Source organism: Pieris napi, chromosome 1 (assembly GCF_905475465.1).
Source record: "Pieris napi chromosome 1, ilPieNapi1.2, whole genome shotgun sequence".
Classification (NCBI taxonomy): domain Eukaryota; kingdom Metazoa; phylum Arthropoda; class Insecta; order Lepidoptera; family Pieridae; genus Pieris; species Pieris napi.
Window position 1 is genome coordinate 7,813,605 of NC_062234.1, and position 12,213 is coordinate 7,825,817.

Genomic DNA, 12,213 nt, shown 5'->3' on the forward strand with positions numbered 1-12,213 from the left:
AACTATAGTATAATAGGTAGGTACACTTGTACCTACTTTATTTTGTTTATTAATTGAGATTATTTATAAATAGCTGACTTTTTAATAATCATAATTTGTTTAATAATGATCGTGGCAATCGCGACAATTCAACTATCTATATATCTATTTTGTCAAATAAGTTTACTTTTGAAAAACAGTCTCCTTGTGAAAATCGTGAAAAATTTAATTATCTTTATTTATGTATAAGATATTAAAGTATACATAAAAAGAACCACTGACATTGCAGTGAATTCTACATGCTATTACGTAAATACACGGCGTGAACATATTGAGTGACCGTGAAGCGAAAGGAAAGTAAATAAATTACATTAACAATTTTAATAAGTTTATTATCATGGTTTACACCACATTAAGACGTTTTCACTTATTACATTCAATTTTATGTAACAGAGAAAGACTTTACATATTTGTATAAAAATAGGACCATACGAGCCCTATTGGACTCGGAAATGCATATGTATATGAGAAATGAAACAACTCTTTCCAGTGCACTGCGAAAATGCAATGACAAAATTTTGTGATTCTCGTCTGCGTTACAATAATTATACATATTTCAGAGTTGCACATGATTTTATTTTATTTGGAAACAAGCTATCATATTATACACTGACTCTGAACTATTTATATCACTTGTCAAGAATCTATAAAACAGAAACATCAAATAAATACACCAGATAAAAAAATATGAATTTTATAGATTGGCAACACAATTGAAACAATATAAAATTAATGGTATCCATCTACATCTAAATCTGTACACGTAATCGACAGACTTGGTAATAAATAAATTTACTATACAGTCTTACTCACAAAGTCATCATTATCGTAACCCTTGGCTCAGGTCCAATTCCTTGCTTAGTTATCACTTAGATAAAAACACAGCACTTTTGTCACTTACACTTTACGGTTAAACCAGTGTCCGTGGAAAGAAATCTCTAACAGCTATTTTATTTACAGGTACGTATTTACAAAGCGTCCAAGATCGCTAACTCGTGAGCTATGTAGGTGGGGCGCGTCTATCGTAGTCTCGTCGATAGACCTCACGTTCATATTCCCGGTCATCGTAGGGGTACTCCGGCTGGGCGTAGCCCCGCCAGTCTTCGGGATATGGCCTCACGGGCGGGAATCCCATGCTGCCCGGCATCGCCGCCCCGTCGTAGTACCCACTGTAGGGGCCGCCTCCCATGGGAGGATAACCCCCAAACCTGCTAAGAATTACAAATAGAATGACATACCAATAAAAAAACACATGTGTAAATAATAATAATAGTAAATAAGTTAAGTTACAATAGTAGTTATACCTTCTCTTATCGTGTGTTCTCGGATTCCGATCGCTCCGGTACTGCCTGGGGCCCGGATAGGCTGGAGGCGTCCAGCCAGGGTGGGCGGGGTGAGTGGAGTGAGGCGGATGACCGTGTGTGGGATGTTCCGAATGCGGATGTGCATACGGTTGTCGAACTCGGGGTCCGCCACCTCCGCTATCCCGCCTCGTTCTCGACCGTTCTCGATCTCGTTCTCGATCCCGGTCCCTCTCTCGATCGCGATCCCGCTCCCGGTCTCGATCCCTCTCCCGATCCCGTTCCCGCTCGCTCCGACTCCGCTCCCTATGGGACAAATCATCTCGCTTCAGGCTTCCATCCCTACACTTGCGATCCTTATGCTTGTGCTTATGTCTGTGGCGAAGCGAGATGATGAGCAGGAAGTGTTAGTGATGCCGAGGTAGGATGATAGAATCATGCATGTTACATAAATGAAATAAAGCTGGAGCTGTCTAATACAATTAAGCAAATAGATAGTATGAAAAAATATATTATATATCTGGAGTTGTGGAAAATGATTTTTTTTATTTTACCTTTCATGTCTTTTACTATCATTTGGATCAGGATCACATTCACCCTCTTCCAATTTTCTCTTAACCCCCGAAGCGTGTGCAGCTTTATCATTATTTTTATCAGATTTCTCGAGCCGCTGTCGTTTCTCCTTTCGCTCGGAATTTTCATCGTTTCTGCCATCTTTTTTTGATTTTATGTGATTGTTAGAATTAATATTGTTTCTGGCATTTCCCTGAAAATTAATAATAATTAAATACACCTGGTTTTGAAAAAAATATTTATAAAGTGTATGATTAAAGTGCATACCTTAACATTTTCCTTGTGTTTTCCATCCTTATGCTTTGTATCACTTTTTTTGAGACCATATTTATATAACCTAAACAATTGCTTTGCGTCAAAGTTTGTAAACTTGGAGACAAAGTACCAGAGATTACTTCTCCACTCAACCTTCTTTTCAGGATCAGGATAAGCGTCCAAACAGATATCTATTTGACTTCCGATTTGCGAGAGGCAAGCTCTTGTTCTCGATACTTGTTCTGTTTCTGATAAAGTTTGATCTGGATTGTCAAGGGCTCTTAAGGCTTTCTTAACTGGCCTCATTTTTTCTTTACACTAAAATGTGAAATATGTATTAAATAGGTATATTATAGAAAAGAAAACAATAATTTCTCTAACACAATATTTTACAGGATCAATTAGTACTTTATATGAGTTGTCCCTGTGTTCCAACTACTTGTGGATACATAAGGTTTTGGCAAACAGACTCACAAAGGAAAGGAAGGAATATTAATTTACCTCTTCAAAAACGGATGGATCTAAATCTCCTAATACTTCTAAAGCCCGCGGTTCATTATTTGCAGTAAAATGCATAGGCCCAGCTGGTTTTTTATTCTTTTTAACCTTGTCGTTTTTTGTCCTGTCTTTACCCTCCTTCTTTGACCTTTTCTTATCTTTTTCCTTTCTTTCACACGAGTTTTCATCGTGTGTCAATAGTTCTTCCATTTTGAGTTTACCCTAAAAATGTTACATAAAAAATATAATTGTATGCTTTTATAAACTATGATTATAAAACTAGATAGAGACTCGAACTTGTATTATATCAATATAAATATGTAATAAATTAGAAATAAGATTTGTTTAATTATAATATCAATTATTTTACCTTTTCCTTTGCAGCCCTGTTATTCTTTTTATGATCATCACCAGAACTGACATCATCTTCAACTATGTCTTTGGTGACTGGCTCTTTAGTGCCCCGCTTCATACGCGGCTTTCTTTGCTTCTGTTTACCATTCTTCTGGTCGAGCAACTTTTTGATTAGCTTAAGTAAATAATCGGCTCTCGATTGTAAATGCTTTGCTTGCGGCTTCTTATCCTCATTGGTTAATATTTTATCCCCAATACCAAAGGATGAATCCATTTTTATAGCCTCCCAGGATCCCAAGCCATATTGGTAAATCCCTGCAAGTAGTTTAGAGTCATCCTCTACGGCCCAGGCGACATCAAAATTAGCCGGTCGCGTTCTGAATAAAAACATTTTATTTCATTTTTAAATTCAATTGTCATAAAGAATGAATTTTTATTTGAAAATCTTGTGAAACTTACTTAAAATCTAAATGCCACTTAAGTCTTTCCTCTTTTGTTTCGGGAAGAAATTCATCTAATGGCGCGAGTTCATTTTGGCATGCCGCCATCGTCTTGGCGTTTACAGACACGCCGCCCAATTTAAACGATTTTCTTGCATTTTTCCGGCCATCGCTATGATCATCTAGAAAGAAACAATGTCAAGTTGAAGGTTAGTTTAGCACAACAAAACCTATTATTTCGTATATTCATTAATTCAAGTATGCGCTATTTTATTTATTTTTATAGAGATTAAATTAAATTAAAAATGACCTTTTCAGTAATAACTGTAGGTTTCATTTATGATCTAAAGTTTTTTTAATTGAGATTTATTTAAACTTATGTATTATAAAACTTACTCGAAGTATCAGCTGTGTCATTGAGAACAGATCTACACCTCTCTTGAAGAATTTCTCCTAACTTCTTTAATTCCGCTAAAGGTTTTTCCTGTAATTCTGCATCGCAAGCAATGCTATCTAAATGTTTCAATGGCGCTGAAAACTTTTTGTAACTCTTCACAAATCGTCTTATCTGGAAAGAAAATATCAAAATTGTTTAATGTAACCTCATTGGACACCAGGCGTTATATACACACGAAGAGCTTGGAGATGTTTAATCGTTTGATATTTAGATGCAGGTACACAAATTACCCTCAATAGCCTACATTGACCGTACCTTTTGTAACAGCGCCTAGTAGATCTGGGTCTAAAGTCTAGTTCTAAAACATAACAATGATTATTCATTTAAAGACATTGATGAACTCACCTCCTGATCTGTAAATCCCTTGATCTTCTCCCTGTGGCTGGCCGGTGGCCGACCACGTTTCCTAGGGCGGTCATCATCAGCGCTGACATCAGCGTCAGAAACATCCGAATCATCAGCGTCAGCGTCTCCGTCTGCCCCATCGGCACCGTCAGCTTCCCCACCCCGGCCACGTCTCCTGCGATCACCTTCTGAGCCAGAAATAGAACTAAGGTAAAAAAATTTAAAGTACGGATATCTTGAACTTTAAAAAATATTTCGGAAATTTTCCATGTTAAGATAATATACTACATGAAGTAATACAAACAGAAAAGGAACGTTAAAATAGTCGGCTAAGTTGAATTCATTGAATGGCCCAAGCCAAATAAAATTTCGCCATTTTGATTCCCCGCGATCAACAAAATGGCGGACGTCGGATTTGACGTCAATACAATTTGAACATGACCTTGTAATAAAGAACACCATACACATAATTATTATACGTAGCTTGTATTCTAAAAACCATTTTATATACAATGCAATCTATAGTCATGTACTCAATGCAGGTAGTTTCTACAATACTGTAAAAAAATAAGACGAAACTGCTAAAAGTACGAAGTAAGTAGTGCGATTGTTATTTGTACAAGAAAAATGTCTTAATTATTTAACTTTTAATAGCTTACTGTTCAAATTGTTTTGTTGCGTTTTCCTACGAGGCGGTAGATATAGATCCTCCATTTTCTTGGTTTTCGCTTGCTCCGCTAGCGTCTTTCGGACATTTTCTGGTATGATATCATCCTAAAGTAAAATAATATTATACACTACTGTAAACACAATCCATGAAATTATAACGTTAGATAAAATAGCGTCCGTACCCAATCTTTGCCTTCTTCGTCTCCTCCGTCTTTTTTCACGCCCATGACAGCCTTTTCTTCATCAAATGCAAAACTGGCTACTTTAAAAGCAGAAAGCAATTCATCTCCCACCATAGCAGGCCCTTCATCCCGTGTTTCAGCTCGTTGTAAGATTTCATCAATATCACACTGCAATAATAACAAAACTAAAATATTTGGGGGTACTTGATACTAAAAAAGAAAACATTCGTAAAAAATATACACACGACTGGATCTTCATCATTTTCATCATCATCTTTAAACAGTTCTTCGGCTCCAAACTTCAATATAGCATTGAGGTCTTCCTTATTGAACGGGTTATTAGCACTTGTACCGGACGCATCGCGTTTATTAAGGACAGTTCGACCAGTAGTGTCCATTCGCTGGATCACGAGATGATCTAGTACCATTTTTCGTTTAGCCCTCTCTACGATGTCTTCTTCCACGGACCTGGCAGTTACTAACCGATAAATGTTGACCTACAAATATCGTTCAAAAATTAAATTGAAAAAACTATCTATAATTTTTTTAGTTTCTCAATAAAATTTACCTGATTCTTTTGACCTATTCGATGAGCTCTCGCTTGAGCCTGTAAGTCATTCTGAGGATTCCAGTCTGAATCAAATATTATCACAGTATCAGCTGTTGCTAAATTAATTCCCAAGCCTCCTGCTCGAGTCGAAAGCAAGAAACAAAAGTCCTGAGATCCTTCAGCATTAAAATGGTCAAGAGCTTGCTTTCTTAACTCTCCTTTTATACTGCCATCCAGTCTTTGAAAAGGAAAATGTCTCCTTTGCAAATATTCTGCTAGTATATCCAACATTCTAACCATTTGTGAAAAAATTAATACCCTATGACCCGTTTCTTTAAGTCTACATAGCAATTTATCTAGCAATAATAATTTTCCAGATCCTCTTAATAGTTTCTGCAAATATAAATATAAAAAGAATATATATGTTTTTTTTCATGACATTCATGGTCCATTATATTTGTTTAAAATCATACCTCGACTGCATCAGTTGTCGCAAGTGACGCCCGTGTTTCAAAATCTTCCGGTTTCGTCAAAAGAGCGTGATTGCAACACTTTTTCAGCTCTATTACAATATTGATAAATGTGTTTGTTGAACCCTTTACGCCTTTCCGTAATTCACTGTAGTTTTTTGTAAGAATCCACTTGTAATATTGTTTTTGTATTGACGTCATTTCTACTCGTAATATTTGTTCTACTTTAGCGGGTAGGGACTTTTCCACGTCTTTCTTTTGTCGTCTTAATATAAATGGCTCTAGTTGTTTGTGGAGTTTCTCATAGCCTTTCGTCGCTGCATCTTCATGATCTTTTTCAAATTCCTCCCAAGATTCAAATCTGTAAAAAATATGTTACAATAACTTATAACACTGATAATGATAAAATAATAAAAAGATGTGTTTTTTAAAAAGTAGATCTTACCTGTAAGGCATAATAAAATGTAGTAGAGCCCATAATTCCTTAAGTGAATTCTGTAAAGGTGTTCCTGTGACTAGTAACCTTTGATTTGTGTCAAATTCTTTAAGTGCCTTGTACAAAAGTGAATCATCATTTTTTAGCCTATGAGCTTCATCTACAAGCAGGCAAGCCCAACTGAAAGTTTTTAAAAATTGTCTATCTTTTAGTAAAATTTCATATGTTGTCAAGATTGCATTGAATTTTAGCCTCTTTGAACTAGCAAAACTCCATTCAAATTGTCTGATCTGAAAAAACACAAATATTATAAATATATCCACAATGAATATTGTACCTCAACGATTCGTAGCATAGTGTATATTTACAATCTTGTATGTTCTATTTAATGTAAGTACAAATGTAATGTTTTTTGAGTCAAATAAAGTAATTTTTATTTTTTTAATTTACATATTCTGCTTTTTATGGAAAATGTAACATCATTAACAAATATATATACTTACAATATCTCTACTAGAGACATCTCCAATATAGGTAACAACATTAACATCAGGCGCCCACTGCGTGAACTCTCTTTGCCATGCAGTCATTGTACTTAATGGTACTACACAAAGGAATGGTCCATATAATTGTTGTGTTTTGAACAAGTAATACAGAAAACATATTGTCTAAAAATAGTAAAAACTTTTATTAATCAGTACAATAAAATTAGAATAAGAAAAATAAATGTAAAATCAATTTACCTGAATAGTTTTACCTAAACCCATTTCATCGGCAAGAATAACAGAATTGTCTTTACACCAGGAATGTATTAACCAGTTTAACCCATCCATTTGATAATCTCTTAATATATATGTCTGAAAACAAAATTTATAAAGTTAGAATACAATATTTGTAAACACTATTATTTATTTAATTTATTAATCACTTAGTTTAATACAATTAGTACCTGGTCTTTACCCATGTATTCTGGCTGTTCTTTAACTTGATGGAATTTTGGCCTTCGTCTCAAAACAGGGCAATGTCTAGATGGGGTTGTTGTTGCTGCTTCCCTAGCCTTAAAATGCTGAACTTGTTCAGGCCATTTCTTTTCTATAAGTGCAGAATCTTCCCATGTTGCATCAGCATATGGAAGTGATTCCCATTTACAAAAATATTCATGTGCTGTTCCACCTCCCTCAAGCTCCCGAGTCTGTTCAGCTAAAAGAATTATAATTGTGAAATGCACTGTTTTATGAGGATCTAAATTGAAATACTTTATGTATTACACTTACCAAATATCCTCTCCACAAAGTTATAAGACTTGACTAATTCTTGTTGCAGTTCTGATTGACATTCAAAATAATCAATATCTTCTGGCCCAGCTTGTTTTCTCCACCATGCTAACTCTGATTCCTTTTTCTTATAGTTTTCCAATTTTTTCAACCCTTTAACCTTTTGTTCCATAATCGACTTCTCAGATTCCCATGTATTATGAATGTGGGACCATCCCTTCCACTTAATGAGGTACTGTGGTTCTGTAGTCTCTTCATCGTCTGGATTGCAATCCTTGTTTGGATCACCATTTTCTTCTATATAGTAAACTGTAGTCACATTTCCCGTGACTGCACAATGATAAGAAGCAATTAGCTAAAATTTTATACTTGACTGCAAATGTTATTAAAAAAAGAAGATAATGTCTATATATTATACCATAATAGGCTATAAGTTATATCCATATAATATTTGAAAAATTTACGTCCCTAATAAATTACATACCTCCTATTTTGCCGCGTCGAATACCAAGTATTTTTTCTATTGTTTCACTGTGTTCTTCAGGTTCAGGTTCAGCTTCCATCTCGCCCTCAACATTATCCACTTCCAGCAAATCCGAGGAATCTGTTTGTTCATCGCTGGCTTCTTTATAACTAACAGCAGCAGCTCCCGTGCGACGTGTGGCAGTTCGACTAGACCAATAATGTTAAGTTTATATATATAGTAGATATATATAAATATAAGGTGTAACAACCAATAAAATCACTATTGCCTTTACCTTTTTGTGTCATCTGAAAGTTCACTACTTTCATCTTCATCATCACTAGTAAATCTTCTTCTTGTTGGTTTCTTTTTTCTTAATGGTACTCCTCTTTGGCCTGGTCTTTTGGAAGGTGGGGGTGGTGACCCTTTAATATCACTATCACTATCTGAGGAATCAGAATTCCAGGAATCACTAAAATCAAACAATCTGGTTATATTTAACTTGGATAGCTAAGAAAACCAACTATCCTTATAAAATCTTGAAATGGTCCTTCAAGCCGGAACGTAAACAGAATGATAACGAAGACGTACGTCATTATAATTGTGGTAAAGTTATGTTAAGATAAGATATAGAGCATCATTTTTAATTACAATGGTTCAGAAAACAGAAATCCAAAAAAGGCAAAGGATTTTACTAGTATCTGAGGCCCTAACCTATCTACTTCTACAACTCCACAATATTTCAAGCTTAACATTTCAAGCTTGAAATTGGTGGTTGGACTCCTTAAGCTATAAATCTGATTATTTTTATTGTATGTAGAAACAAAAACCTTAAAAAACTAAAATTCATGAGAACTTTTTGAATTACTATTTTTTAAAAAACAGTCTACAATGTATATAAAATATTCATCAGAAAGTATTAATTAAAAAAGAATTACCTCTTCTTTCTATTTCTTCTACCATTACTTCTTCCTTTGTCACTAGAATCACTATCTGCCAACTTTAACCTATCTGGTTCTTTACGAGACCTTGCAGATCTTCTTACACCATAAATGTCAGGGTTATCCTCCCAAAGATCTGACTTTATTTTATCATGATTATTTCGGGATTTTTGTCTAATGCTATCATCAGATGAATCCTTATCAGTGTGGTGATCAGATTTAGATGAATTGGCATGACTATCTTTTAGTGATGACTTGCCATCCTCGCTGAAGTGAAATTGCCCTGCATTTGAAGATTTTTCTGATCCAGAGTTAGCACCCGAAGCTGAACCAGATGAACTGGAGCCACTGTCACTAACAAACACCATTAGAAAAGGAAAATTCTTTACCAATTAAAGAATTTAATAATGATATTAAATTACCTTTCACTTCCGGATCCAGATCCACTGGAGTCTGTCTTCTCACCCTTTTCACTTGTAGACTCACTCTCAGATTCATTCATAAAGCCCTTCTAAAACAAATATACTTTGTAAAATTTGAGCATATTATATGCATTTAGAGCTATTAATTAATCATTTGACATTTCTTATGCTATTGACTAAACAATTGTTTTAATGGTACCATAACATTAAGTTATTAAAAAATAAATAAATATTATATGACAAAAATCTAAAACTTTTATAGAAAAAATTTAAACTTAATTTTTCACATATATTTAAACAATGTAGTAAAACTGAAGATTTTATTCCCAAAAGCAAAAAATCGCTTTTTCTAATAATATACATGTGACTGTCATTCTAATAGTATACTGTGGTACTCTCTTAATATTCAAGAAACGATGAAATTATTAAAAAACTGCTAACAATTACTTCACTTTGTCATGTTAAATTTCACAATACATTTAATGCCATTGTATATGAACTAAAACACAGAATATTTAAAATTCAACCGAATCAAACCTATCTTGTACATCGAACACAAAATAAACAAAAAAAATATGAATAAATAGTTTAAATTTTCCCTTACCAAATATCTAAATATAAATATTAAATATTTTTCATTCTAAGAAGCCCAATCCAAAAATTATTTATTACATACATGCCCTATAATCTAAGGCTCGTCTGCATACCTTTACACTTCAAATCAAGACTAAATTTCAAAGTGAAATTGCTAAAATGGGTCCATAAAGAAATCAAATTTAATGTAGCTCCTATGAAAGATTACGTAACAAAGCATTGAAGGAAACCTTTCCTAGCGTGGAACAATTACATTTTAATACATAAAAACTTAAAAATGTAATGTAAACAACGGTAGAAAACGATATTTTCGCTTCTACGTCTCAAAATCTTCTTTAATTTTAGTGCCACACCCATAGTTTCCAGAACATTCCTTAATAATTAAAACCTCAAAAACAATAAAATTAACGAAAAAATCACCACAACAATAACAAATAATGCTTAAAAACACTTACCAAGAGCATTTTGCAGAAATTTCAAGGAATACGTCGTAACATATATATGCGTGAGGTAAAATCAAGTAAAATGCTTTAATCAATTAATTGAAATCATAATAAACAAGAAAAAATATTTTGTTTTATATAATTTTACTCATTAACAAGAAATGTGAAAATAAAATTTTTAGTGAAAAACTTGTCAAGCGACGCCATTTTGTCGTGGCTAGAATAATGGTGACGACGGAAGTGAAAATTCAGTAAATTTGCTTTTAAAAATTGGTAAAACAAGAGTAAATAATGATAGTTATCGCGAAAAAATCAAAAATGAAACTGTACAAGTCGTCAGAATTACACTGTTCTCTACAAAATTGGAATCAATACCGCGCACTACCACCGACACTCGAAAGCTACAGCCATATTGCCATTTCACATTTGTTCGCAATGCAACGCTGCTGGAATGTAAAAAAAAATTGCCATCTATAAAAACGTTATTACGTAATTTCCGTTCTAAGTACAAGCATTTGTATTGTCTTTGGTTACAAGTAATATTTAGATTAATCGCATGTCTCTAGTCTATTGACTCTTGCCATGAGATATAATATTATTATGTCGACTGCTTTTGTAACTTAGAATAATAATTACTTAAGCATAGAACCCGTATAAAAAGAAAAACTTTCTTTTTTATATACCATTTCACCCTAAAGGACAAATGCCTATTTAAATAAGTAAATAAGAAAATAAATTATACATTCATGACGGTTTTGCAAAGTTATCGCTAACTTATTAAGTCAAAATTAAAATGTATTTTTTCTATATAATACCAGAAGGGGAATTCCTTTACTTTTTAAGACCATCCCAACGGGTAAGGGGAGATAAAACTGGTATTATGTGTTTTTCTTGGCTAGTACTTTAGCAAAAAATGTATATAGATATAAATAAATTATCAACAAACTAGTAATCCAATCAAACAAGTAATTACTACTTTATGTACAAGAAAATATGTATTCTAAAAAAAAAATAATCAAACAAATATACACTAGAATAATAATGTTTTGAGCTAGGTTTTTCTACTCTACAACTCTTACTTCTTAGGCGGCTTCCATGGTTTAGTTCTTGTTGTCTATACTGTACTATGTAAAGAGGTGAGCCCCTAGGACGGCCCTAAAAGACAAATGGTGCCACTTAAATGTATGTTTTAAATATGTAATGTAATTTTTATTGCGACGTCTGTGTTTTTTTATGTTACAGGACAGGCAAACGGGCAGGAGGTTCACCTAATGTTAAGTGTTACCGCCCGCCACCCATGGACACTCGCACCGCTAGGCTCTAAAGCGCGCTGCCGGTCTTGGTACGAATTGGTACGCTCTTTTCTTCTCCTAAGTCGAATTGGTTCGGAAATACTTCAGTGGGCAGCTGGTTCCACATAGTAGTGATGCGCGGCAGGAAATGCCTTAAGAAACGCTTGTAACGCTGGAACGACGGACGTCATGGTGATACGGATAGTATTTTCTAT

General features: G+C 34.1%; 1 protein-coding gene across 9 annotated transcripts; it reads right to left on the minus strand.

Moving 5' to 3' along the window:
* Window positions 1-350: 350 nt before the first annotated feature.
* Window positions 351-11,131, minus strand: LOC125054009 (chromodomain-helicase-DNA-binding protein 1). Of its 9 annotated transcripts, none has more exons than XM_047655718.1 (24): window positions 10,719-11,131; window positions 9,670-9,755; window positions 9,245-9,595; window positions 8,602-8,778; window positions 8,328-8,515; window positions 7,844-8,173; window positions 7,519-7,769; window positions 7,313-7,426; window positions 7,073-7,237; window positions 6,579-6,859; window positions 6,137-6,494; window positions 5,682-6,056; window positions 5,359-5,610; window positions 5,114-5,281; window positions 4,922-5,036; window positions 4,263-4,456; window positions 3,857-4,028; window positions 3,480-3,642; window positions 3,037-3,397; window positions 2,670-2,888; window positions 2,181-2,486; window positions 1,895-2,106; window positions 1,344-1,715; window positions 351-1,250 (listed from the first exon to the last, which is right to left on the minus strand). In XM_047655718.1, the coding sequence occupies exons 1-24, from the start codon at window positions 10,725-10,727 to the stop codon at window positions 1,040-1,042; spliced, it is 5,430 nt and encodes a 1,809-aa protein (XP_047511674.1). In that variant the 5' UTR covers window positions 10,728-11,131; the 3' UTR covers window positions 351-1,039. The 9 variants fall into 9 exon arrangements, with proteins under 9 accessions (XP_047511674.1, XP_047511650.1, XP_047511667.1 ...); XM_047655694.1 differs by having other exon boundaries at window positions 9,670-9,758; XM_047655711.1 differs by having other exon boundaries at window positions 351-1,247; window positions 4,263-4,450; window positions 9,245-9,601; window positions 9,670-9,758.
* Window positions 11,132-12,213: the final 1,082 nt, after the last annotated feature.